At 56.0% G+C, this 27,373-nt stretch overlaps 7 protein-coding genes across 7 annotated transcripts; 4 read left to right on the plus strand and 3 right to left on the minus strand.

The window, feature by feature from the left end:
• Window positions 1-1,251: 1,251 nt before the first annotated feature.
• SLS55_003409 (uncharacterized protein) lies at window positions 1,252-2,247 on the plus strand (the record flags this gene model as incomplete). Its single annotated transcript, XM_066774884.1, has 2 exons — window positions 1,252-1,260; window positions 1,390-2,247. 2 exons carry the CDS (start codon window positions 1,252-1,254, stop codon window positions 2,245-2,247), a joined length of 867 nt encoding a protein of 288 aa, XP_066635003.1.
• Window positions 2,248-10,029: 7,782 nt separating this feature from the next.
• On the plus strand, window positions 10,030-11,092 carry SLS55_003410 (uncharacterized protein; the record flags this gene model as incomplete). The annotated part of the gene is made up of 4 exons (XM_066774885.1): window positions 10,030-10,283; window positions 10,334-10,647; window positions 10,702-10,974; window positions 11,025-11,092. 4 exons carry the CDS (start codon window positions 10,030-10,032, stop codon window positions 11,090-11,092), a joined length of 909 nt encoding a protein of 302 aa, XP_066635004.1.
• Window positions 11,093-13,333: 2,241 nt separating this feature from the next.
• SLS55_003411 (uncharacterized protein) lies at window positions 13,334-14,700 on the plus strand (the record flags this gene model as incomplete). The annotated part of the gene is made up of 5 exons (XM_066774886.1): window positions 13,334-13,457; window positions 13,530-13,693; window positions 13,788-13,862; window positions 13,919-14,217; window positions 14,595-14,700. 5 exons carry the CDS (start codon window positions 13,334-13,336, stop codon window positions 14,698-14,700), a joined length of 768 nt encoding a protein of 255 aa, XP_066635005.1.
• Window positions 14,701-15,960: 1,260 nt separating this feature from the next.
• On the minus strand, window positions 15,961-18,220 carry SLS55_003412 (uncharacterized protein; the record flags this gene model as incomplete). The annotated part of the gene is made up of 2 exons (XM_066774887.1): window positions 15,961-18,075; window positions 18,212-18,220. 2 exons carry the CDS (start codon window positions 18,218-18,220, stop codon window positions 15,961-15,963), a joined length of 2,124 nt encoding a protein of 707 aa, XP_066635006.1.
• Window positions 18,221-18,832: 612 nt separating this feature from the next.
• SLS55_003413 (uncharacterized protein) lies at window positions 18,833-19,755 on the plus strand (the record flags this gene model as incomplete). Its single annotated transcript, XM_066774888.1, has 3 exons — window positions 18,833-18,872; window positions 18,929-18,991; window positions 19,094-19,755. 3 exons carry the CDS (start codon window positions 18,833-18,835, stop codon window positions 19,753-19,755), a joined length of 765 nt encoding a protein of 254 aa, XP_066635007.1.
• Window positions 19,756-20,584: 829 nt separating this feature from the next.
• SMC2 (Structural maintenance of chromosomes protein 2) lies at window positions 20,585-24,398 on the minus strand (the record flags this gene model as incomplete). Its single annotated transcript, XM_066774889.1, has 6 exons — window positions 20,585-21,898; window positions 21,949-22,398; window positions 22,448-24,034; window positions 24,099-24,219; window positions 24,279-24,319; window positions 24,372-24,398. 6 exons carry the CDS (start codon window positions 24,396-24,398, stop codon window positions 20,585-20,587), a joined length of 3,540 nt encoding a protein of 1,179 aa, XP_066635008.1.
• A 940-nt stretch (window positions 24,399-25,338) lies between these two features.
• Window positions 25,339-27,048, minus strand: SLS55_003415 (uncharacterized protein; the record flags this gene model as incomplete). Its single annotated transcript, XM_066774890.1, has 3 exons — window positions 25,339-26,171; window positions 26,234-26,526; window positions 26,582-27,048. 3 exons carry the CDS (start codon window positions 27,046-27,048, stop codon window positions 25,339-25,341), a joined length of 1,593 nt encoding a protein of 530 aa, XP_066635009.1.
• Between the last annotated feature and the right edge of the window lie 325 nt (window positions 27,049-27,373).

A 27,373-nucleotide genomic window follows, 5' to 3' on the forward strand; every position in this document is an offset into this window, starting at 1 on the left:
CACACTGACCGCAACGATAGAGTTCGCACTATCGTGTGCTGTCTACAGCGACTCTCGGACTACTTAAGATGTTCGCGCGACAACTTGATGCAGTGGTTGCTACTGACGTTAGAGCGACTTTGTGTCCCGCCCGGCCGGTTGGGTCTGCGGAGCAGCGGCACGGAGTGTCTCGTGGCTAGCACCGTATGGCCGCCTGCCGCTGCTGTGGACGGGCAAGCAAAAGCATGCTGCCGTAGCTGCATGCTTGTGCATCTGCAGTACCCTACCGGGTCTTGCGGACATCGCCCGGAGCGCCACTGTGGCCCTGGAAGCTTTATTGGCCACGGGTGAGTTTCCCACTGCACAAGTTGCCTGACTTTCGCCTTGTCGAGGCTTTGTGTAGCATGCTGCCTGGAGAGATGGTATAAGACTTGGTCGGTCGGCTTCCGTGGATATCTGACTGTCGACCGTACGTCCTCTCTTCACTGATCTCGGCTACTCATGGATCAGTCGGACGAAGATCTTGTTATCATCGATTCTCCCCCAGAGTCGAAATCTACTCATCCTACCTACGCCGATATGCTTCCAGTCAGAAGCAAGCCTATCACGGATCATTCGGAGAGCAGGGTTAGGCCCCCGTCATCAATTGGCCAGCCCGGACCGGTTAAGAAGGTTGAAACGCCCGAGCTGCCGTCAGACGGAGAAAAAGATGTCAAGAACGCCGGAGTGCCCGAGACGGATGGAATTGAGGGGCATGAGGAGGATGGAGATACGGAGGAGTTCGAAGAGCCCAGCAAGTCTCAAATCGGTCCTGGGCCCGAACCGGGCTCAACTGAAGATTCCATGCTGTCTCAGCACTCATCGCCACCCAAAAACAATGCTCAATTATCTGAGGGCTCGGAGACTGAGCTCGATCCGAGCTACTCGTCTAATCGCGGCTTCCAATCTTCTGGACCGCCCCAACCATCTCTACCCCTGATCCTCTACCCAGCTCACCCACAATCCCATCCAATTGACCTCAACAACACATTTCGTTATCAAATTGTTCGGGACTATCAGCCACCACCACCACCACCGCCGCCGCCGCCGCCGCCGCCGCCGCCTCCTCCACCTCCACCTCCGCCTCCCCATTTTGCATACTATGGTCACGGCTCGCCCTCTTACTATCCACCACCACCTCCGCCCCCTCCCCCTCCACCACCGCCACCGCCACCGCCACCACCGCCCCCACCGGGATTTCTAGAAACCCAATGTTGCCACCACGCCTCCAACATGGACATCGTCGCCTCAGCCACCGCCCTGCTCCCCAACAACACCACCACGCTCGAGCGCCTCGTCCGCCTCACCCCGGGCGGCTGCTGTAGCAACAATAATAACGGCGGCGGCGGCAACCGATCGTCCTCCTCCCAGCTCAACAGCCGGCCGGCGGCGCTGACGCACCACGCGGCGACGCCGTTCGACCTGTCGGCGCACCTCTGGCTGCTGCGCTACGGCGAGCCGGGCCGGTGGTACGCGCGGCCGCCGCGGCACGAGCTGGCGCGGCTGCGCCGCCTCGAGCAGGCCGGCCTGGTGGGCGCCGCGGCCGCCGGTCACGCCCCGGTCGACGTCGACGACGTCCTCCAGCCCCCCCGGATCGGTCCCGCCGCGCCGCTCTCGCCCGTAATGTCTTCTTCATCCCGCCGCAGGATGACAGGTGCGGGGAGCGACATGGTGCGCGTCTGGGCGGGCGAGGTCATGGCCGGCGGTCGTACTGGGAAGAGGAGGGGGAGCGGGAGCAGGAGGGGGGCGGATGATGATGATGACGACGACGACGACGACGTACCTTGCTGGTGCTTCCCGCTCGGCGAGGGCCCGGCGGACGCGCACTGCGGCGCCGGCGGCGACCGCGCCTGCGACGTGCGGCACAAGCGGCGCATCGCCGACGCGTGTCTGGCGTACTACATGGTCACGGAGGCGCCGAGGGCGGGCGAGGACGAGGCGGACTGGTACGGGGTGTACGCCGGCCCGGGCGAGAGGGGCGGCTGCGTCGGCGGCGAGGGCAAGGTGTACATGGTCGAGAAGGTGGGCAGTAGGGAGGCGTGCTTGGTGCGCGCGTATCACAACGCGGCGCTGCGCGGGTGGGGCACGGCGTTTGTGTGTGTGGTGAAGGAAGGGGTCGAGCTGAGTGAGGCGAAGGCCGGGCTCGAGGGGTTCGAGAGGGTGGGTGGGCTGGGAGCGTTGGTGGCGGACGATGATGGCGGGGATGGGAGGGTGAAGATCTTCTACTGATGTTGCAGTTGCATAAACGAGGGGGGTCATCAACTGTGGCCGGTCAACCGTGTCTCAGACCCTGCATGAGAGAGAGCCTGGAACGAGGCGCCAGGGACGGGCTCAGGGGCGTTCACCAAAAGACTCGTGTCCGGTACATGTCGGCTAGTCATTGAGGCAATCACTGACAAGGGCTGAGAGGTGTGAGGCGGATTTCGGTATCGGATATTGGGAACGGAAAGGTTGATTGCTTACATTGCCCTGCAGTTTCCCTCAAGAGCATATCAGACTCACGATCAGCTTGCAGACAGGCATTTTCATCTTGTGGCTTACTACGATCTCGGTTTTCTCTCCTTTTCCGGGCGTTACAGAGAAGTGTTCATTGGGTCACATGGGGCGAATTGGCATCACTCCTTTTGTCAGGTCGCGTCAGCAAGAACTCCACTCCTTCATGTTAGTTTAGAATCTCTTAAGAAAACAAATGCATAGCAACCAAAACAATACCAAAGCACGAGCTGCCTCGCGACAGACCTTTGCGGTTCACGAGCCATACGAGGCCTGAGGTTGGCACAGTCGCACGAGGCCAACACAGCAGCGGACCGCTCCGGACGCCAATTCGTGGCACCCGCTCCGATCGGCGCCTTGCAGAGCCCAACCAGAGCTTACGCAAGACATTCTCTTGTTTTTGGGGCGTCCTCGCATGCATCTTGTGTTCTCGATGCGTGGCCCCTGGCCACCCAACATTGGCTTAGCATTGGATCGGAGTCACATGCCACACACTATAGCTGTCCTACTACTGACTTCCCTGGGTTGCACTGCCATTCTATTAGGGAGCACTATACTTCTTTGTAGATCATTGCCCTCTGTCCAGATTTCTGGGTCTTGCCTCACGAGGCGAGAACCCGTTGCCTGCATCTTCTTACATCAGTCGGGCTTCCTATCAGCTCCTTTCGCCTCTCCAGTGGCGGCAACGGCTGATACGGTCCTCCGACCCACTGTCCAATTACCTCGATTGCACGGCCACACCGCCTCCCTTTCGCCATCGTCTCACTCGGACTTCGCCGAGCGTGCTGTGAAAGAGGCAAACATATCGTGGACTACAGACAGCGCGGAAAGCCGGATAGATGATTCGAGGGGAGGCCGCGGAGCTATCGGCAGTTGTAGCAACTAATGTGCTGCAGCTGTTTCTCGGGATGAAACACGAGGAGGCAACCCAAGAATAGGCACTCAAAGAGAAGGCATCCAGTCACAATCCTTGTCATGCATCGCACCCTTGCATTACAGATGTCCCGTCCGCCGTGTCCCGTCCGCCCTGCCAATAATTCGCCCGCCAATTGCTGATTGGCTACCAATGCAGGCCTTCAGCGATGGAATTGCACCAGTACTTCTTCCTTGGGGGAGAAGACCCGATTAATTTTAGCTGCTCTCCGCGGAGCATTTGACTCTTGATTTTATGTTCAATGTCCTCTTTTTCCCGTGTTGTTTCCCTTTTCCCTCCCGTATTTGGAATCCACGTCCCGCAATGCAATGCACAACGCTACCCAAAGCAGGCGACAGCGATCATGAATACGTGGGACATGCTCGAGCAAACAGCATGCATGTACAACCCACGTGTTCAGGCGGTGGAACAGACACCCGGATTGCAGAAAGAGGATAAGGATCGCGAGAGCTTCGTTGTCTGGATATCGAATTATCGTGTCTCGCCGGGAGCATGTCGATGCTTGATTGTTTGAGAGAGAAGGTCCGAGGTGCTGGTAGTCAATACTTCTGACAAGCGCGCGCCAGCGCCTGCGTGCCGCACTCTGCATGCGACCGTCCACGTGCGGGTGGAGCCAACGTATTGCTTTAGTGTCGATGCGTTGCAGCTGCGGGACTTGCTTAGATCACGCAAGGACTTTCGCTCGCGTGACGCCGAGCTCTTGCAACTGGTGGTTTCTTGGAAAAGGTGTAAGGGCTGCCTTCCGTCCTTATCTTGCAAGTGCGTGCGTAGATTGCATTTTGTGGGGGCTGCGATTGATGGTCAAAATTGAGTTTGGCATGAACCGGTACCATCGTGGAGCTATGCTGACACAGAGTGAATCCGGATATTAGCTCTGATAACGACCCAGCTCAGAGAAACCGGGAATAACGCAAACTGTTCTCGTCAACGCACGTCAGCATAATTATGATGGCCAATCAGCACATGGGCTGCTTGTTGTCAGGTAAGCTTGGAGCGGAAGCTTGTAACAGACACGCAGTCCTATCGAATTGCACTTCAGTTGCACCAGAGATTGTCTGGACTTTGTGTGCATCCGGTACTCCATCTACTCTGTCTCGTGGACAACATCGTGAGACGGCTATGCCAAGATGGTGGCCTTAGTGCTCTGATCAGAACATCCAAACCTGCTCCCCAATCACCTCATATCACGAGCAGGGATTATTTGGAGATGGAATGACGTGAGGAACGAGGGATGGGCAACCCGGGAGGTCGCTTACCATGGTCCGATGACTAAGCCATCTACTGCTGTCGAGGGTGCGTATTACAACATACAACAAGACCTGCCAGCGAAAACGTGCGGTTCGAAAGTCAAAATAAGTAGTGAAAAATGAAACACGATACCATATGCTCTCTTACTGCGGCTTGACATACATACTGCGTGCTCTCATGGATAGTCTATAGACTGCCGGCGGTGGAGGTTTGAATGGTGTTGGTGGAGGAGACGTGGTGGGATTACCCGTTGCGAAATGCAAAACTTTTTACAACCCACTCCGATTCTCTCTGTGGTATTGCTGTATAGTTGATGCCGAGATATGTGTTTGTGGGAAAGACAAACATGAGGACACGCTCGGCTGTACAGTATGTTTCTGCACGTATATAAATCATTCTCGCAGTGTGTAAAGTATCGCCGGCGCCTACACTCTGGCTTGGCCTAGGTGTGGGCGTCGGCGGTCTCCAGCGCTTCACGTGAAGTTTTGGGGTTCAACTCCCTCCGAGGGAACATCACATTCGCAAAAAATCCAAGAGGTCTCACGGAAAAGACCGAGGACGGGATTTCTGCGCGCTCCGCGGGAGCGTGTAGTTTTTGCTTTTTGGCTCAACGTCTCCCTTTTTTTTTTTTTTTTATGTCATTCTATCGTGTCTTCTCTCTGCTCTTTTAGTTTTCGACCTCTTCCAACTTCCGGTTTTTACACCGGTTCCTGTTGTTGTGGGGTGTGGTTGTTATGGTAGCGACGCCTTGCGGTACCATGGCTGCGACCACCGCACCTTTTGAGTCATTCGTGGAGTTGCCACACCCTGCGAAACGCGCACTTCGTAGCAACCTTTAAGATGATGCAGCGTTCTGTTATAACTCAAGAACATATCGACTGCACATTACCTTAGTCTGCTAGTTTTTTTTTGAAAGTGAAGCTACCATGGAAAAGGAAGAGAGCTTCATGGTGGGTGAACAAGTCAAGAAAACATGATTGAGAGCAGTCCCCCGTAGCCCCTCTTGTTTGAAATGGCTCGTGTATGGAGGGTTCCTGACGGACACTCCTGTTGAGCGTGCTCAAAAAATTCTTTTGGGGAGGGAATGAAGGCGATCGAAAATGCGTCTGGGCACGCGACCGATCGTTGTATGTTGCGATAGCGGAGCTCCTAGCCTTCTTGGCTACGCTGTAAGAGTAGTAAGCTATTATAGCGTTATGGTGGTTTTGGCGTGAAGTCGGCGGTGTAGTAGAAGTAATCTCCGCCATCGTGTTCGAGTGAGACGAACGAGTCACAGCAGTTCACCACAAATCCGGCCATTCAAAGACCTACTTATCAAGTTTTCGCGAATCTCGAGCTCCGCATTGCTAGAAATAACTCGAGTCATCCATCATAACCCACCCAAGCCAGCGGAAGGACAAAGCTGCCCCGAGAGCCTCCAGGTCGGCCCCATGAAAAGGAGGTCCTTCTTCTTTCGGCGTAGTGAAGAGTGGCCAAAGGTAATCCTACTGCAGCGATATCCCTGGTAGGTTAAAGGAAGCGGCGTCTTTTCGCTGTTCACGCCATTCTTCTTTTCTCCGTCTCGAGCGCCGGTGGTGGCAAACCGCCCAAAGCCGCGAAGCGGTCAACAGTGATGTTCAAGCGTGAGCAGCCGCGATCATGAAGGCGGCTTGCCAGTACACCCTATCTGACTCCTGGAGGTCGGCGTCGTTTCTCCCATACTGTGGCGGAAACTGTCGAAATTAGCAAAGCTGGCATGGGAGCCTCGTTCGCGGCGGGGTATGGCACGAGTGGGTGAGCGGAGCAACTAGAGCCGGTCTGATGGAAAGAAAGCCGTGCTGGACGCGAGTGACCCAACAAAAAGTTCTGGGTCCATCGAGTCGCATGAATGGATATGGCAGCTACCAAGATGCCGCGTGGCGTTATTGAATAACGGCTCATGGACGATGTGTGTTGGTCCTGCAGGTTGTCACAGGTGGAGTCGTCTCTTACTACATCTGTCTCGTGTCGGTGTACTCCCCCATGTCCTCCGGGGAAAGTCCCATGCTAGTCTGGGAGCTTGAGCCTGCACGCACAGTTTCTCCTTTGCTGTGGAGCCCGGACAGAAGCCCATACTTCGCATATGCCCCAGAGTCTTGATTACCCCGAGTGGAGTCTCGAGGAAACTACGATGCGTGACTTCCAGGCACAGCCCCCTGTGGCGATTGGTTGCATGCCTTTGCATCCCAGCGCTGATCTGGAAATGCTCGTGCAATTTGACGAACCATCCCCGTAAGAGGAACTCGGCAGTAGGCAACCTATTGTATAACAAAATACCAGTCTGGTCGCAATCCCCACATGAATGCATCTCCAAGAATGGGCAGCCAGTCGTTGATAGGGCAGGATAGCAGTGGCCGAAAAACGACATCAATTTTAGGACATCAGCTGTCCGTACGGTCGCTGATCCTGGAAGACCTACGTATCAACTAGAAGATCTAGTCAGGGACCGGAGCAAACATCCTCATACGAAGGAGTGTAATTGCTTCAAAATCTACACTAGCGTTTTGCGCCCAGGGGCAGCACTGTCCAGAGAATTACTGACGGTTTGACGAATCTCTGCTTACACCTTTTCACAGGGTGATCATGGACCGTAGGGCGCTACCAATGAATCTCGTTGATCAAACCCACGGGTAGCTTCAGCTGGTTGTACAGGTGGGGGTGGTCCTCCGCAACCCTTTGGGGTTCAGTTCACAATACCTTACCGATTGCCAGCCTCTCGCAAGGATGTTTGACAGGAGTCTTGATAAATCCTGCAAATGACCCCTTCCTGCCAGAATTCATCCGTGATCCGGATGTCTTTGGAATCCCTGCGGTGCGACGAAGCGCTTGAAGCGGATCGACCGAAGACAAGAGCCGCACGCATCACAGCGGTCATCAACACACCACGAAACCATCTGAAACCTGGCCATGCCCATCGCCTTTCACACGCTCGGTGGCACGGACTGACGCAATTGCATGCAGAAGCGCGACCAGCGTCATCACAGCACACATGTCGACACGGATGATGGGGGCGCCGGGACCGGAGCAAGGCAGCAGCTGGCGCAGACGCGAAAAGGACAAGTGCCCGACAATTTATCTGAGCTCCGGTGAAACAAGAGCTGACCGCCTCCAAAGGGCTCCTCAGCCAGCCATTGGAAGGGCTGGAAAGTGGATACCCCGTAATCGTAGGTGCGGTGCGGAGCCGCATCCGGACGTCCGGACGAAGGAATGAGGCGGCTTTTGCTAATAGGTCGAGACTAGTACAGCTGAATTGTTGAGGATTTTCGAACAGTCGCATGCGTAGTAGGAACTGTGCAGCGTTGCGGTGACACGTCAGGGCGCAGGGAAGACTGGGAAATTTTTTTTTCTGGTCGAGTACCTATACCGAGTAGAACATGGGGAGGCAGGCCTGCGGATTCCCTGCCAAGACTGAGGCGCGGTGCCTCGGTTGCACGAATCAGCGCCCAAGAGCTACTTGAAGCTGTCAAGCCATATTATTTCGCGGCCAGGTGTCCTCTGGAGCGAAAGTTCATGTCCAAGCACCGGTTTGGATACGCTTGGCGTCGTCTATCCAGGAACACGCGAGCTCGCGAAATGCTTAGGCTCCGCACGCACGTGGCAGTGGCAAAATAGCACCATGTTCGAACATGACATTTAGACCCGTTGGGAATGTTGATGGTGCATGGGGCATCGGGCCCAGCACGGCGGCTTTGGGAAGAGGTTGTCCGAATGTGGGCATGGAGGAAGCTCTTGCCAACAAACGGGCCGTAGTGACTAGGACATCCCAGCCCGCAGGGTCTGGTACCGCCGAGCGCCAAAGTCGGTCGAGGGGAGGGCTAGGCAGTTGGCCACCAAGTGGCAGCGAACGGCGGTCCCAGGTTTAGGACGTGGCAAGCCGACGAAAAGGGCCGTTTGAGCAGATGAGGATCAATCCGGGGCAATTGTAGCAGAGGCTTCCTGTTCCTGGAGTTGGGCAACTTGCAGACGATGTGGGGACAATGTCATGAGTTCTTGATCGAGACAGCATGACGACAGCTGATTGGGACAAGCTCTGGCGCGTACCGGATGGCGACGAGAGTCAGGCGTCAGCCGTCATCATCGAGCGTCGAAGCATCGAGACCACCCCGCGCGGGAGGATAGGTGGAGGTAGCCCATGCGTATGCGGAGACGGACGGGCTGGGCAGCGCGAAAATGGTGAGGGCGGATGATGCATGGCGTCCAATCGCGCTGCCCATGGAGTCCAGCCAAAAATTTACGCGACAAAGCCCGTGGCGATCCTGATGGAGGCTCTCGAGCACAGATCGACTTGGTGGAATCGTGGTACAACTGCCGGCGTTTGAGGCTCGGGGAACCGAGTTCCTGCATGGCGGAGCGTTTGGTACGATTCAGCTCACAGCACCGGACCGCAGGCCGGGGCGTGTCGCGTCCGTTGCGTTGCCCTTAGCCCGAGCATATCACAGCGCTGCGGCAAAGCTTGGCGTGCGGGATGGCGTCGGCCGGCGCGTCACGCTTGTGGCCCAGCTAGACGTCCAATGGCGCTGTGGGAGCTGCTCCATCGCGACAAGAGGCGGCGTGGCGGTGAAATGGCCTGGCCGAGCGCGAGTGGGCCCCAATCCGCGCAGTGCAGCGACGAGCGCGGCGAGGGTTGGTGCGCAGCGATGGCAGCTGGTGGAGCGGACAGGCGGCGGTGATGCAAGTCGGGGTGCTGCTCTCCCCCGCATTCTGCTGGGTGGTCATCCAGCGGGCCAGTGCAGTGGCGGCGGATTGGCCCCAGACTTCCCCATCCCTCGCTCTCCGCCTACCCGGACTGCTAGTCTCACATCTCCTCACCAACCGCCGCCCCTTGACTCGTGCCAGCCTGTCAAGGATCCGCTCCCCTCGTGCTCCAGCCCTTCCACCCTTGCTCATTCCTGGCCTAGCCGCCTTCCCCGCGTGGAAATAAGCCGGCCGTTTGGCGTCTGGGGAAAACGACGATGCCTCGTCCGCCAGAGAGCTTCGTGTGCTGCTGCCTCTTGACTGGCCTGTAGAGCGCCGGCTGGCCCGGATCGCCCAATGCCTCCGCTGCGCCACGCCTCATTGGTGCGAGCGAGCCTAAGCTTGCTGCATGATCAGCGCCGTGTGAGGACGCCGACGCTGGACTCTCCACCTGGGCTGCCGGTCAACAAAGGAGGCCGACAGTGCGGAGCCGTAGCCCTGCCGACAAGAAGCCCACCCCATATATGAGCGAGCCGCCTCCCACCTTGACACCCTGTCTCCACCGATCGGACCTTTCCATCTCGCCTGTTCCTGCCCATCCACCCATCTCTCCTTGCTCTTCTTTGTGATACCCCCCGTCCACAATGACTTCCCAAAACCCTTACGCCGTCGCCGCCGCCGACCCCGATGGGCCGCTTGAGAAGGACTTCAGCCAAAGCCAAAATGGGCTCCACAGCGAGCAGCTCGATCCGCACATGGGGTCCGACGAGGCCCTGAGACGGGTCCGGACAGCAGGCAGCATCTCCATCTCGCCCGAGCTCTTCGAGAAGATGTACCTGTCGCCTCAGAACCAGGTCAAAGGGGACCTACGCAAAATCGTCGGCAACCCGACTCCACTGTAAGTTGGCTCAACATGGCCATCGTGCTTCTTGGCTGATCCGAGTGTAGTGCCTTGGTGGGATTCCTGCTGTCGCTCTCACCACTCAGCTGCATCCTCATGGGCTGGCGAGGATCAGGCGGTAGCGGAGCTTCCGGATCGGCGACATACATGTTCTTCGGCGGAATTCTCATGATTATGGGTTCCATTGGTGAATGGATCCTCGGAAACACTTTCCCCTTTGTCGTGTTCGGGTCCTTTGGTGCCTTTTGGTTGTCCTTTGGCGGAACTCTGCAGCCCTTCTACAACGCTTACGGCGCTTACTCGACCGATCCGGACAACGCGGCTGCTGGACTGACGACTGTTGGATTCAACTCGAGCTTCGGTACGCTTCTTTCTTCCTCTCTTTGTCATGGCTGTCTCATGCTAACGGTACCAGCTTTCTTCCTGTTGGCAATGAGTCTCCTGAGCTTCCTCTTCTTCATCCTCGCCCTCCGGACCAATGTTGTCTTCGTTCTGATTTTCATTACCCTCACCTTCGGCTTCGCTCTGCTTGCAGGAGCTTACTGGCAGACGTCGAATGGAAACGTGGGTCTGGCGGGCGATCTGATCATTGCGGGCGGCGCATTCCTCTTTGTGACGTGTGCTGGCGGGTGGTGGATATTCTTCGCCATCATGCTCGCAGCCCTCGACTTCCCGTTCCAACTTCCAGGTGAGTACTCTGACATCCAGCACATTTAGCTCAGTACTGATAGAATCCAGTTGGTGATCTGTCGACCATGATCAAGGGTGCAAGCCAGAGGAAGAAGGAGCCGGGGAGCCAGGTGTAAGCCCGATGGAACGAGCTATGGACATGATGAAGGAGGACTGTGACGATATCAGAACATGAAAAGACCAGAGGGCAAGCCGGGGAAAGGTGTGTTGATGTGTAATACGTACCATGACTTCTTAATGTTACTCGAAGTGCGACTATTTAATGACAATTTCAACTATTACCCCTAGCCTTTGCATTCGACGTAGATGTTTTCCTAACGATGCCGCGCCAAGAGTCGAAGCTGCTGTCTGAAGGCAGGTGTTACAGGCTGCTGATACATGCGTATGAGCGGATGCTGGATTGTCTCAGGGAACGAAGGGGGCGATGATTGACTCGGACAACGCCATGCTGGAAGAGAAATCAGAAGAGCGTGGGGCGGGTCATATACAGCAGTTGATCAGTCATCGAGTTGCAGCTCCTGCCTCGGTGGCGGCCGGTGGTGCTGATTCGAAGGGGCATGATTCGCGACAACGAGCGGCTCGCCCGGGTCAGGCAGCGGTAACGACGAGCACAACATCGATCAGCAGCAGAGTCTGGGGCGTCAATGATTGATATGGTTGACAGAAGATGCAGAGGTCAGGGTCGCGTCCCCTCGTTGATCGGGCCACTTGCCCCATCTGCATCCAGGAAAACGTGGCCGCACCTTCCATTCGCACACGAAGCAACGCACGTGAACCGACGAGTCGGCAAAGCTGCCGCGACGACGACTTTCGACCATGCTCCCTGACCTGCTGCGCGACATGGGCAACGGCTGCTGCTGCTGGAGACGCATGTTTCCCGGCCGTCCAGACGGATCGCTCGATGTCGCCGAGAGATCACGTGCTTCTTGTGGTGCCTCAATACCTTAAGCAGCCTTCCACCATCTGCTGAACACCTCTTGCAACCATGGCAGGCTTCCGCTAGCTACCCGAGCGCTCCGTTGACATGTGCAGCCGCCTTCCCGTTCCTCGCTACCGAGACGGTCATGAGGCGAGACATAAGGACACCTTTGGCTCACGACTCACGACTCATAAGATCAGTCGATAATTGACTACGAATCTGTCCTCATCACCCGCCATTCTTCACAGAAGCCGACGCCCATTGCCGAACCTCTCAGCAGATCAAGCCACTTGACAAACGGGCACAGACGACCCGCCACGCAAAACTGGAGCCCTCTTCGGCCCGCTCCCGCCCTCGCTACAACGCCCTCGCCTCTCCTGCCCCTCGAACTCCCCGCTGTCGTTGCTGAGCATGAGCAAGCAAGCCAGCTGCACGTACTGTGTGGTGCCTGTCGTTTGATCCATCTCCGGTAGCTTCTGCGTCGGGTCCGGTGTTCATTGACCTAAGACTGACCGTTAACGGTCAGTCGTAAATCCCATAACCATCCGCCTGGTCCCTGCTCCCATGACCGCTCCTAACGTGCCCAGACCCCGGTATTCCCGCGCGGACAACCTTGTTCACCGCGCGGCTGTGGCGATAAGGCGCGCTCTGTTCGTTACAGTCCAAGCTCGCCCCCTTCGCTTCCCCGACCTGATCAACCGGAACGAACTCCTTGCACGCTTTTATTCTCCGAGCACAACCAACAAGACCCACTTTCTTCACAACACGTCTGCCATTCAATTTCTCTTTTCAGTAACCATGAGCGGAGCCTTTGGCATTTCTTGGGCAGATCAACTTTCACAATTGCCCCCTTTCTGCTACCACGCCCAGCTTTCCATCGCATGTCCAGCGTTCACGCGTTTGAATCAATAATGGCTCATCAATGTGCTGAGTAGCCATTGGTATACGTCCTGTAAATCACAAACGGCGAGTGTAGCACTGGCCAAAGCCGTTGTACATCGCTACGTCCAAGAAGGTATAGCGTTACCTCGTTATGCAGACGTCATGCCGACCATATTCCCGAAAGCTTCGCTCCCCCAAGCCTTTCGTTCTTGTGACGACACGGATGGGGTCTGGATTGACCCAGTCATTTCGTCTCGCTTTGTGTCCCCTTGGTTGCGGTGTGCTGATATCGGGAATTGAGGACGGACTTATGGGCGGCCATCGGCGGGGCCGGGGTTCCTGATCAAGCAAAGCTGTTGTGGATACCTCGAGGGAGCTATGTCCTTTTGTCGCTCAGGAGCTATCTGGTGCGGCACGGTAGCTGTCATGCTGGGAGTGATTGCCGGTAGCTTTGTCGAATAGATTAAAGCTGCGTCGTCCCCACGTTGACACTCTTCTGCTTGACCTTCTTCTTCACCCGCCTTCCCTCTCTTTTCCGCGCCAATTGAACCCCGTCATGTTCCGCCCCGCCTTCAACGCCGTCAGGCCCGCCGTCTCCCGCGGCGTCCTGCGCACCCCCGTGCGCCGCGAGGCCGCGCGCGCCTTTTCGACCTCCCTTCGTCACCAGGCCGGAGGTGGCGGTAAGTGATACAATGCCTTCTACGCCCTGCTTCCAACTCAATTCTGATAATTGTTGTTGTTCCTTGGTCTAGAGCTCTACCCCGTCACCCAGCCTCCACACTGGCCGTCCGAGGCCTCGCGCAACAATGCCACTGGCACCGACGCCGAGGTGTTGGACCGGTTCAAGATCCGCGAGATCTGCGAGGGTTGGGGTTGCTACCGTGACGCCGCCGAGTGGGAGAACTACCGGTCGATGGTGAGGTGCTCCAATGCTGCTTCAACCAACCATTCCGCAGCGACGACCTGCAGAGAGCAGACTCATAGGCAAAGACTGACTGTACACTTGTTAGTTCTGGGATGACGCCTACATTGCAACGAGCTGGAAGCAGGGCTCCATCGACGAGTTCATCAAAGCCTCCAAAGACGTACGTCGCGCTCTACCATTGCTCTACCTCTAAGCCCGCAATTGACAGTTCTCCAGGGTTTCTCGCGTGGAAAGGAGTTCATGTACATCATGCACCGCATCATCGGCCAAACCGTCGACGTGCAAGGCAACAGAGCCGTCGCCAAGATGAAGGTCACCATCACCTGCCGCTTCACCTTCAATAACATTGAGGTGGACAACGAGGCCGACTGCCGCTTCTTCTTTATGTTGGAGAAGCGTGAGGGTCGCTGGGGTATCTGCTTCTACACGCTGCTGTTCGACAAGGATAAGATGATTCCGGTTCACCCCGGCAGGACATTCGATATTCCCGAGAAGGAGGTCATGAAGTACCCTTCGTAAGTTCACCCATTTCTATTTCTCCATCGCCTACTCGTACGCATTGAAGCCTGGCACGAAATCGTGGTTGTGCGCGTGGGCAGCCGAAGCTTCCATCCGGATGCCATCGCTGCGCCACAACTTCGCACTGCTACATCCGTTCAACGGTTTCAGCTACCAAAGCTGCTCTCTTGAGTTCCCTTCAGCATCTCTTTGCACTGGAATGTCGTATTAGCGCGTTCCATTTGCGTGGTTGCGTCCCCGCCTCTCTCCGTCTCCCTTCCCACCATCTCCTCCACCATCACCTTGCTAACTTTGGCGGTGTTGCTAGCGGGTATCGGTTCCTAGCTTGGCTAGAGAATGAGATAAAAACGCCGCCCAAGCTCGATCTTAACAGCCACGGACCTGAGCGGGACATCCTGTACAAGAAATGTAAGGATTGGTTGGAGGGGAAGGTTGTCAAGCCGAACTTGACGGGTACCGACGTCATTGACAAGTGGTAAACGGCTCTGCTTGACTCATGATGAGAACAAATACTCCAAAGGATATCATGAATGCGTTTTAAAGCGTTTCAAAAGGGCCTGCGATGATGGGGGTTGGGAGAGTGGTGGTGATATGGGAATCAGCGACCTTGCCCGCTTTGGGCCCAATCTCGGCGCTACGAATCCAAAGAGAAATTTAAGCTACTGAATACACGAACGCTTCTAATGAGCAAGTTACTCCAAGCTGTGTGGTTGTTTGTACACGTGCTGGAATATTCGTCAAATGTTGGATTTGGATGAACAATTGCTTGTCATTTTCACACTTGTCTCGCAAAATCTTTTTACCGTATTAACGGGGGTAGTTGAATCCCATGTCTGTATGTACTTTTCCAGGCTTGAAACATATTCACGTCCATACATTGGCTTCAACTGCCCACACTGGTGAAGTGTCAAATCCTACATTTACGTCCGGATATCGGCTCCAACTGCCCACACTGGATTGGTGTTTAAATCTACATCTATATCCGGGCACTCCCTTCAGCTAAACATGTATGCAAATTGTATTGTTGGACATAACGCAAATGTTTTGCAGACTACCCCCTCGGCGCCTACCGCGCAGAAATTTATACTAACGCCTGATATACATATTTCTTCTTCTGGCTATCGTAATAACTATCTCTTGAACATCTTATGGAAGGTCTTAATAGTGCTAACCAGACCCAAACGAGCTTACTAAACGGACTCGAAAAGTTTCGTTGACTAAATCCAAAAGGTCCTCTAAACGGACCCAACAGATTTCTTTAAGACGGACCTGGAAGGATTCTCTACCCGGACCTGAAAGGGTCCTTTAAATGGACCCATAACTGTTCAAACAAACCAAACAGATTCGAACCGGGCCAAAAAGGGCTTAAAGAGGTCCAAAAGGGTTCAGGCGGACCAACAGGAGCTCTCTGACCAGGCCTAAAAGAGCTATCTAGCAGCGCGCCATATCCCCCGCACGATTTAGCAAGCAAAACTTTGGTGTCGACAGTGTCTTTGGCAGAAAATCTGTTAGGTATACTCGTTTGGACTCTACGGGCAATGTATAAACCTGCACTTTATGGTCTGACGCCACGTAGTGAATTGATTTAGCCGACCAATATCAGAGCTCGCTCTTCCCACGCCAAATTCGAGACGGCAACCGGTAGCAACCCAAAGCCACCCACCACTACGACGCGCAACCGCTGGCCAAACCATCCAAGCAATACAATCGCCCGATACCAACAGCGCCGGCAAACCAGCCTACCTCCCCTTCCCCTTCAGCGGACTATTCTCCCACGCCCCCATTGTCTCATCATCATCATCCTCCTCCTCCTCTTCCCCCTCCTCCTCAATCTCCTCCATCCCATCGTCATACTCCAACTCACTCATCCCATCTCCAGCCCCCTCCTCCGGCTCCAACAGCGGACTCGCCGCAATCTTCGGCCTGCTCTTGAACACGCTCGACTCGTCCACGTCCTCCTCGAACAGCTTGTCCTTGGGCGTCGCCCGGCCGGGCGGCGGCGCCAGCCCCGCCTCCTCCAGCTCCATCGCCGTCGCCTTCTCCGCCCACTCCTCGAACAGCGGGCTGACCTTCCGCTTGCCCTCCCACGGGTTGGACGGGAACCGCCTGCGGCTCCCGCCGCCGCGACCGCCGGCGTTCTTGGTGCTGTTGGACCTCGTGCGGCCCTTGGGGTTCGTCGGGTTGCTGGTCGGCTGCTGCGGCGCCATGGCGAGCATGGTCTGGCGCGTGCGCTCGATGAGAGCGGCCGTGGCGTCTGCTTTGGCTTGTTCCTCAGGCGCGAGGGGGCGCGGAGAGGGCGCGGGCTTGGCCGGCGAGGTGGTGTGGCCTTCCATGGTGAGGCGGGTGCGCTCCATGAGGGTGAGATACTGCTGCTCTTGCTGCTGTTTGACGGGAGAGGGGCTGGCGGCGTCCATGCCGGCGAGGATTTGCTCGGCGAGGAGGTCCTCTGGGTTCGGCGGTGGGGATGGCGAGGGGGCGGGTGGGGATGGGGAGCGGTGGTGGTGTCTGGACGGGACTGGCTCGTTGACCGGCTCCTCGTCGATTAATTCCTCTGGTGGTGGGGGCGAGTCTGGGGCCCGTGGCTCAGAGCCTTCATGGTCTGAGGCGTACTGCTCAAGGATACTTCGGTTGTCGAATGTGGAGCGAGTTGGGGCGGGCGAAGGGCTCTTGACCGGTTCTTCCGTTTCATATTCTGCTTGCGCGACCGTGGCCTGCGACTTTCCAAGCGGTGAAAACCAGTCTGGGGAGATTGGTCGGTCGAAGGATGGCTTCGACGGATTTTCGGACTCAGGCGAGGGCGGTTCCACATGTTCCGGTCTCGCCCGGGGCCGTGATGTAAGAGGCCGTCTCTGACCTACCGGTTGCATGGGGATGCTGGAAGGCTTAGGTTTGTGGACGAACTTCGGTGGAGGTCGATTCGATTTGACTCTGGAAGCCGCCTCCAAGTCTTCGCGCATGTTGGCTAGAATGGAGCCATAGCTTTTCGACAACTCGGATACAACAGCATACTCTTCGTCTTCAACTCCATGAGACGTGCTCCCCCGAAGTCGTAGATCCTGATGACGGTCAAAGTTGAAATCCAACGATGCGTTTCTGGTGCTCGAGGCTTTTGGCGCAGGTTTCTCAGGCCGTGAGGCTTGGAGCTTCTCATGAAAAGCCTTCCATCGCGACAGCCTATCCTCCTGCCCTTTGACCCGCGCTTCCAAGTCCTGTAGAAGACTTGGATGGTGACGACTCTCTTCCTCAACTTCCTGGCCACGCTGCACTCGTCCCCAAATTTCCTCGAAAGGTTTTTGAAAAAGACCGTCCTCTGCTTCCGCCTGTTCGCCCTGCACCATGAGTTCAAGCCATTCCGGATTTCCCGACCAACTATCATGTAGGATCCGCTTAATAGATGTGGCATCCGGCAAGTCCTTCCCAGATTCCTCGAGGGTCTCAAGAACCTCTCCACACTTCTCGTTTCGCTGGACAGCTTCATGGCTGCTTTGAACCAACAAGTCACCAAAGTCCATGTACCTCTCCCGCATGTCGTCCCTCCTCCTCAATGTATTGGTGAGTGCGGATTTATGGGCGATGACGAGCGGCAGTAGTGAGGCTTGCTGGTCGAGACTTAGGTTTGCGGCTGTCGCATATTGGCGGGCGACGGGTACGTTCTTGCGCCTGGACTTGCGCCCTGACATCTTCTTCTTCAACACAGCAGTCGAGAACAGGACTAGTGTTTCCATCAATTTGTCCCCCTTGCAGTCGTCCAGCATGGTCTTCCGTAGAATTGTTTCCCGGCTCAGTACGCCGTTTTTCTTCAGGTCATTGAGACAGCGGTATAGAGCGGCGCGCAGGTTCAACGATTGGAGAGGCTCGAGAGGAGGGAAAAAGGGCGATAGTTTCTATCAAAATCATGAGCGCTCGAAGCACAGCGGAGCTCCCTCAGCAAGTGGTACCTCGCGCGTCTCCTCTCTATCCCACAGCTCGAACAGGCGGAACAAAGCCCACTCGGTGCATTGTATGCGCTTCTTCTGATTCTGCTGTGCATCTTTGGTCGCGAAGGTTTGCACAGTAATATCGGGCCAATCGTCGCAAAGGTCAAAGTCGAGCAGGCGCAGGTTGGTCACGAAGAGGGCGGTGCTCGACAGCTGATGCGAACAGCCTTTCAGGGACGGGGCTTTCGCGGCGGAAGAGGGATTCGTTTGCGCCTGGGAGCCGTGGCTGGACAGCGGACGCGACATACTTCGGTGCGGCGGGCAGCCGGAAGCGTCGCTCGCAGAGGAGCGTGAAGGCGCGTGGTCTTTGTTTGGTCGCGATGCAGGCCCGGCAACGGCATCGGGGGCCCTGTCAGCTGTGTCTGTGCCTGAGCCGCGGGCAGAGCAGCGGCCAATGACAGGGGCTCAGGCACGATGACGGCCGCATCCCGCCGCTCCCAGCACCATCCCTGTCAACCCTCCGCCGCTTCTTTCGCGCCCACCACGAACAACACAGCGACAGCAAACCCCCACTGCAAACTTGCCTGCCGCTCGTGCTGCCTTTAAAGCCACTCGTTTCTGCTTTCCGCCACTCGCAAGTTGCACCTACATCGCTCCAGCACCAGCAATCCGCGTTGCTGCCCCGCGATCCGCCATGGCTCCTCCCGATGCGCCAGAGACAAATGATTCTCCCAGTGAGCTTCACCGCTACCGAACCCCCGTGAGAACCAGTCGCTAAGCCTCACTCCAGAGCCTCACTCCGGCATCATTTCCGAGAACGACGTTCCAAGCACAAGATGGACCCCCGAAGCTGGTATGTTGTGGTTGCGGTAAACTCAACCGTGTAGGCACGCTCTACTTCACCCGTGCCCCGCCCTGGCTTAGGAAACCCACGGCTGACATGCACCGCGAACAGCGCTCGCCGAGCTCTCCTCGCCGCCCGTCCCCGACACCGACTCGCCGCTTCCCTTCTTCCACCTGCTCGAGCGCCTAAAGACAACCAAGCGTGAGGGCTGGCGCCGCTTCGGCATCCTGCATGGCGAGTCGATTTCCGACCACATGTACCGCATGTCCATCCTCACCATGCTGGCCCCGCCCTCGCTCTCCTCGCAGCTCAACATCCCGCACTGCACCAAAATGGCCCTCGTCCACGACATGGCCGAGGCGCTCGTCGGCGACATCACGCCCGTCGACCCCATCTCGAAGGAGGAGAAGTCGCGCCGCGAGTCGGAGACGATGGACTACATCTGCACGCGGCTGCTGGGCAAGTTCGGCGGCGGCCTCACCGGCGCCGATATCCGCGCCGTCTGGCAGGAGTACGAGGACAGCGTGACGCTCGAGGCCAAGTACGTGCACGACATCGACAAGATGGAGCTGCTGCTGCAGATGATGGAGTACGAGCGCGGTCAGGAGGGCCGCCTGGACGTCGGCGAGTTCACCTGGGTCGCCACCAAGATCGTGCTGCCCGAGATCCAGGCCTGGGCCGAGCAGGTCTTCGAGGAGCGCAAGCAGTTCTGGAAGAAGATCGGCAGAGAGCCCAGCTGGGGAGGCGATCGCAAGTCCGTGGCATCGGCATGAGGGAATCCAAGGAACTGTGCGGATGCTGGGAACAAGCGGGCGTTGGGTTGATATCACGATTTTACTGAACGAGCAGAAGAAGCATTCCTGTTTGCATACGGTCTCCTTGGCGGTCAGCATAGCTTTGTGACTGATGGGACCCTTTATTTGATCAGTCACAGGTACTATAGACTTTAATTGCATACACGTTCTACCGAGCTTGGTATTATGGCCTTACAGGACTTATATTTAAGCTCCACGACTTCGCATGTTCGGACCAAGCCACTTCACTGATAGGTGTCTAAATGCATATATCACGTCGGTAGTGGAATCCAATGTCTGGACGTATTTGTACTGCTTTGAATCTCGCATCGACGTCCGGACGTCTTCTTCAACTGCTGCTGAGAACGGTTATTCGAACCTACATTTACATCAGGATATCTGATTTCACTGCCCCGTAGAAAGGATGTAATGCCATCAGGACATGGAAAGCTCATATATTTTAACCGAGTATGGGGGTACTGGCAAACAGACACCCATGAAAGGAGTAGTACGTTCAGCAGAGTTTGGCCAGTTTTCTTTAAGTCGCCTCAGGCGTCGTTCAATATTCCATCACAAAATAACGAGGAACGCCTTGGTATCAACATCAGGCGACAGAAGACACCGCTAAAGCCCAACAGTTTACCCAGGGAGAAAACCCCGCACAGCGCCAACGCAGTCGTGACCAGCCCCTGCCACGGCCGTGTTATCCTAAAAACCCATGCTCCCGAACGCCGTGTAACCCCGCAAAAATGCCACCAGCATCATTCGAACACTAGTCATTTCACCGCCCCCGTTTCTGTCATCCCCCTTACTTCAAGTCCGCCGGCGTCAGCGCCTGCACGATACTGGTACCATCGCTGAACCTCGTCCGGAAGATGCGGTTGGCGTTCTGGAACATGCCGTCCTTCAACGAGACGACGATGAACTGGCTGCCCTTGAATCTCGTCTTGATCAGGCGTCCGATGTTCTGTGTATGGCTCAGATCCAGCGCGGCGTCCACCTCGTCGAGAATGTACATAGGGGCGGGCTTGAATTGCAGGAGTGCCATGATGAGGGACAGGGCGACGAGCGAGCGCTGACCACCCGACAGCTCCGTCAGGCTCTGTTTCCACACCTTGCCCAGCGAGACCTTGACCTCGAGGCCGTCGGCGATGGTCTTGCCCTCGGGCGGGTCGAGCTTGGCGAAGGAACCCGGCAGCAGCTCGTTGAAGATGTTACCGAAGTCGGCGTTGACCTTCTCCCACGTCTTCTGCAGCGCGTCGCGCTTGTACGCGTCGAGCGACTGAATAGTCTCTTCGATCTTGCGCTTGTCGCGGATGACGGTGCGCATCATGTTCTTGAGCGAGACTTCTTTCTTCTCGACGCTGTCGATCATGTTCATGACCTTGGGGTTGATCTTCTTCTTCATGCCTTCGAAGCGCTCCGTGAGGTTCTTGAGCGTAGCTTTGCATTCCGACATGTTCTGGCCCGTAAAGTCATAGGGCGTCCCGGATCGGCCGAACTGCTCTTGCTCGTCAACGATCCAGTCGTGATCCTGTTCCAGTGTCGATACAGCCTGCTTGGCGCCTTGTAGTTCTTTATCGAACTTCTCGATCTGGTGGCCGAGTTTTTGTAACTCGAGGCCTTCCTCTGTGATTGACTTGGATTTGGAGCTAATGGCGTCATCGAGAGCGCGTAGCTCCTCGTCGAACCCGGTCAGCTTCGCCTGCTCATCCTCCAGCTGAGCGGCTACCATCTCATGCGCGTCCTTTGCCGTCGCTTGCTCTTGGATAAGCGAATCGATTTCCTCCTGTTGCCCCGATAAGGTTGTGTTGGAATCTTCCAGCTGTTCCTGAGCAGCTGCAAGATCACTGCCACACTGCTCGGCCTCGAGCATTGCGTCCCTCATTTCTTGCTGGAGGGGCTTGATGGAGGCATTGTTCTTAACCAATGCCTTTTTGAGCTGATCAAGAGATTTCTGAAGCTCAGCAAGCTTGCTGTCCTTGTTCTTGCTGAATTCGTTCATGTCGCGCTCGATGCGCTTGACTTCCTTGGATGCTTCGTCGTGCCGTGCTTTCGCGTCAATGATAGCTTGCTTCAGCTGAGTGACTGTGGACTTCATCTCCTCGAGAGCTTGGATAATCTGGGGCGAGTTAGCGGTAATCTCCAGCCTATTCGGAGAGGGTCTCTTACCGAAGCCGACGAATTGCTGCTGATCTGTTCTTCAGCAAGCTTGATTTCGTGCGTCTTCAGGTCGAGCTCTTGCTTGATCTTCTTAGCAGAGTCCAGCTTCTTCTTCTCCCTCGCCATAGTCGACCCGAGCACGGCCAGAGCTTGCTCCTGGGCCTTGAGCTCCCTCGTAAGCTCGTTCAGTTTCTGTAGCGTAACGAGAACACCGCTAGTCTGAGGCGAGCTACCTCCGGAAAGTGTACCCGACGGATCGTAGACATCACCTTCAAGAGTAACGCTCTTCATCCGTACCGAGGGATCGAAGGTGACACGCTTTGCCGTCTCCGCATCTTCGCAGACAAGCGTGGAGCCGAAGACGTACTCCATTGCCGCCGTGACCTCGTCGTCGTAGCCGATGAGGGATAGCGCAAGGTCAACTTTCCCGGGGGCAATCCGTTGAGCAGCGCCAATTTTCTGAGACCGAATTAGAATATTGGACAAAGTTAGACTCCGGGGATTTTACCTCTGCTGATGCTTTGAAGGCAGAAATCTTGTTCAAGGGAATGATTGTGACGCGTTTCTTCAGTCTGCCGTTTTGCAGGAGCTGAGTACCGGTCTCCGAAGTGTCGACGACGACATTGTACAGACGACCACCTGCACAGATCTCCAAAGCGGTACCGGCGCGGGTGTGCTCTTTCCCTAGAGAAAAGAGCTGAGCAACCAGGCCCTTCACCTTAGACCTATCAAAAGTGGGAGAAGGGTCGCTGTAGCTGAAGTCAATGTTTGCAACTTTTCTTTTCAGAGCTTCGGACTGTTCCCTGAGCTCGCGAACGCGGTGTTGTCGTTGTGCCTCTTCCTTGTACATATCCTCCTCTTTACCAGGTTCAAAGCCCAGCTTGCCAAGGTCACCCTCAAGCTTTTGGGCTTGCTTTCGTAGACCTTCCAGCTCGTTCAGAAGTCCAGAGTTCTGTTCCTTGGCCTTCTTTGCTCGTGGTTCCGCCTCTTTGATCTGTTTCTCCAAGTGGGAAATCTTGAGCTTCGCCTGCTCTTGTTCGGTTTGCGCAGAGCTTGCGCGATTTCGTGCGTCCTGGAGCTGACCCTGGTAACCGCTTTCTTGGCCTTCCTTGGATGCGACACCGGTTTGCAGAGTGGAGATAAGTTCTTCCTTCTTCTCAACTTCTTCGGTCTGCTTGGCCAGTTCTGCGTGCGAGGCATTGTACTTCTGCTGTAGCTGCTCATAAATCTTGCTTTTTTCCTTAAGCTGAGATTCAAGCTCCTTGACAGTTTTCTGAAGTTTCTTGTACTTGTCGGCTTCTTCCGCCAAGCCGGACTTTTTCAGGTCAATGACAGTCGTCAATCGAACCACCTCGTGTGAATGCTTCTTAACCACCTCTTCCAAGCCCTGGAATTTACCGCCCTTGCGCAACTCTTTTTCCCTGGCGCTCTTGACCTTCTTGATATCCTCCTTGAGCAATTCGATCTCATTTTTCGTCCGTTCCACGGACTCCTCGAGATCCTTCTCCCGCTGCTTCTTGCTCTCCAAGTCTTCCACCGATTTGTCCAGCTTGCCCTTGTATCTGAGGTAGTCGTGCGCTACGACCAGCCTCGTCAACCGCTCGACGTCGTTCTGGGTCTGTTGGAAATCGAGGAAGGCGCGCTTCTCGGCTCGGAGCTTTTCCAGCTTGGGATCAATCTCTTCCTTCAGCAACTCGGATATCTCCTGCAGCTTCATGTCCTTCTTCGCCATTGTCTTGAATGCTTTGTCCCTCCTGTCCTCGAACATGCGCGTGCCAGCGGCTTCCTCGATCATGGCCAGAATTTCGACAGCCTTCATGTTCAGGACCTTCGTGATGCGACCCTGCATGATCAAGAAGTTTGGGTTGTTGATGTTCAATTGGACGGACTGGAAGAGGTTCTGGACGGTCTGCTGCTGCGCACGGTGACCGTTGATGAGGTACTTGCTCGTGCCGCCGAGGACGATCTGACGTGTCACGGAGATTTGTGCATACTCTTCGAATCCGATCGGGGACTTGCTCTTGTTCGAATTGTCGAAGACTATGGTGACGGAAGCCTTGGTGACGCCCGCTTGACCGCGCTTGTAGATCAGGTCCTATGTTTTCCACCCAAGTCAGCTGCTGCCACAACCCATTTTCGCTTTCTGCATCCGAGCGTACCTGCAGGTTCTGCGCGCGGACGGTCGTCATGTTCGTGATACCGAGGACGAAGCATATTGAGTCGAGAATGTTGGATTTTCCGGAACCGTTGAGACCGGTGATGGAATTGAAGCTCTCATCCCTGCGACCGATGTCAGCGCGCTTGCGAGCAGTGTCGTAAGGTGTACTGGCGCAACTCACCATCCGGAGATGACAGTACGGACGGCGTACGACTTGAAGCCCTGCGTTGGAGGTTAGCAACAATGAAACGCGTGCATGGGGCGGCGCACGCACGTCTATGACTACCTCCACGATCCTCATGGCTGCGGCGCTACGTCGTCGTCGTCGGTGTCGGTCGGCGTTCGCGCAATCGCGTCAGTCGTTGGTAAACACGGTCGCGATAAACAGTTGGTTCCGCCGGCTGAATCTCGGGCAGTCGTCACTTCCACGCGCTAACTACGCGCTATTTTCCCACCCACCGAGTGCCACGACTTTCTTGGCTCCTACACTCACTTTGGCATGTGTCTTCCAGATTTATTACTCGTCGCCTTAATTTCCATCTGAAACCTGATAGCTCCAAGATTGATGCACAGCCCAAAGCATCATAGCTCTTGGAAAAGCTTAACTCCGGTAAAATGGGACACGGAAACATGGACAGAGTAATGTAGTGAAGAATAGGCCTTGTGAAACATAGGATGGAAACGGGATTGAGCTCGAGCCAGCAGTCCAATTGTGCAGAGAAGTTCCTAGCACCGGACTTAACAGGAGCAGAAGTCGTTTCCAGGAAGGTACGTGGCACGGCATGGGAATGCGCGTCGCTTCCCCGCAGACTACAGCTCCTTCGCGCAGCCGATGGCTAGCGTGGATCTTTTTTTTTTTTTTTTTGCTCATGTCATGGGTAGTTGAAGCCATTGTCCGGACGTGTATGTAGGATTTTTAATTCGATATTCTCGTCCGGACCATAGCTTTAACTACCTACGTATTTTTTTTTTTCTCTAAGAACGAGCTAAGGCATAGTTACGCCATGTTCTGCTATTCTTTGCGCTAGCCATCGGCTGCAAGAGGGGGCTGTAAGGCACTCGGACCGCTGTCAAAGATAGCAATGACCTATCCAACCATACACTCTCGGTAATGAATATGTTGGAGAAGATTTACCTACACCTACAGGCTTCAGGTGCTTCAACCTCACTAAGGCGAGACTCAAGCAAACAACGAGACAGCAAATTCCCCCCAGCATCACAACACATACCACCTACCCGGTTCACGCCCTCTTCACCCCGCACAGCCCCTCCAGCAGCACGAACAACCCATACGCCCCAGGATCCGGCACACCCCTCGTCGCGCTCTCATCCAAATACGTGCTCCTTCCCAACTTCGCCTCCATCGTCTTCGTCCCCTCAACACCACTCTCCGCCCGCCCCAGCGCCTCTTCCGGCGCACCCCCACCCACCAGCGTCTCCACAAACGGAATCAACGCATCCAAGCACGTCCGGTCCCCCTTTCGCGCGCGGGTGTACCGCAACAGCTGCTCCAGCGCCCCCTCCAACGCCCGCGGCACGTCGCCGTCGTTCCGCGCCAGCGCAGCGCCAAACGCCGACAGGAAGATGCAGTACAGCGCGCCGCTGGTGCCGCCCATCGTCACCTCGAGGTCGTCGACCAGTGCTGCGAGCACGCGCGGCAAGTTCCGGCCGGAGAGGTCAGCGCCCTCGATGAAAGAGAGCACCTTTTGCGCGCCGTCGCGCAGCGTCATCCCGCAGTCGCCGTCGCCGACGATGGTGTCGTAGTGCGTTATGGTCGGCTCGGCGACGATGAGCGCGGCGCAGCCGAGGGTGATGCGTGAGCGGACGAGGGCGTCAGGGAGAGTGGGGGATTTCGTTGCGGCGGTGGTGGTGCCGGTGGAAGAGGATGTGGTGGCGGGCTTGGCCGTGGTGCTGGTGGGGCTTGAGGGTGCGGAGAGTGGGTTCGGGGGCTTGGGTTGGGCGGAGAGGAAGTGGGTGGGGACGGCGCAGACGGAGATGGCCCAGCCGCGCGCTGAAAGGGGGTCGGGCGCGATGAGGGGGGAGGAGGAGAGGCGGTATGGGGTACTCTGAGCGTCTGATTATTTGGTAAGTATATTGTTATGTTGACGTTACTAAACATTGGTGAAGGTGACGGACCGAGGTAGTTGGAGATCTCGTACGCGACGATGTAGTTCTCCAATTGCGAGAGGCCGTTGATGTCGGAGTAGTGGACTGAGTAAGTCACTGAACCAGTTTGCGAAGCTTGTGACCGAAGGACGTGTGTGAGGTCTTTCTCAAGCGCTTTGGTGGCTGTTTCGAACTCTGCGTGTCCGACTTCGTGGATGATCGAGGCATTTTCTCCTTGCTTTGCTGGGTGGAACTCAGACTTCGTGGTGACGGCCGTCTTCATGAACAGTTTCAGGAGCTCGGCCGTCTGGTGGATAGATGTCCTTTTTGCACAGTGAGCGGAAATTCGTAGTATCCAGACTGAGAAAGATTACAGACCTCGCAGTCTCTGTCGCATGCTCGAGCAGGCTCAGTAGATGATCGAACTCCAACTCTCCGTCCGTCACCACTTCGACGACATCGTTGTCCGGCCCAGCCACTCGTCGTTCTCGCCCAGCACGCAGTACAACAAGCCCCTGTCCGACCTTGATGCCATTCTGCTCTAAGGTGTAGCGGACATCCTGTGCCGTAAGAATCCCAGCGCCAGATGTCTCAGTGACAATCGCAGTAATGTGGGAATCCGACAGAAACTTGCTGGAGAAGTTCCCAGAACGTCCAATCGCTGCGATCTGGATATATGGACTGTTTCTGAGAGCGCGGTTGAGAAGGATAGTCTGACCTTTGCTGGTAGTCACTGGAACAACAGAAGGCCGGAGGAGAGGGAACAGTGTCGTCCAGCGCTTGGGGTTGGTTAGGTCGAGAGTCTCAGGCGACCAAGGGATTGTTTGCTCGACGACGACCGACATTACGGAGTTGTGTCACGGCTCGGAACAAGGAATCTGGGTATGCGGGAATGCTTGGAGAGGAAGGGCAGAAAGAATTCGAATGGAAAACAAACTCGAAGTGCAGAAAAGCTGGAATGGGCTTCAAAGAATTACCTCCGTCTTTCCAGTCGAGCGCCGCCAACTTACGCAAGAGAGGGTCACCAGCTTATATGCGGGGTCATCCGCTGCAGCGGGATGCGGGCAGTCTGGAGGAGGGGGGAGGAGCTGGAGCTCTCGAAAATGGAAATACCGTCGGGTTGCCTATTTGGGACAGTTCTCGCGCGAGGCTCAGTAGTCCTTACTTTTG

This window comes from Diplodia seriata (assembly GCF_021436955.1).
Source record: "Diplodia seriata strain FDS-637 chromosome Unknown scaffold_3, whole genome shotgun sequence".
Classification (NCBI taxonomy): domain Eukaryota; kingdom Fungi; phylum Ascomycota; class Dothideomycetes; order Botryosphaeriales; family Botryosphaeriaceae; genus Diplodia; species Diplodia seriata.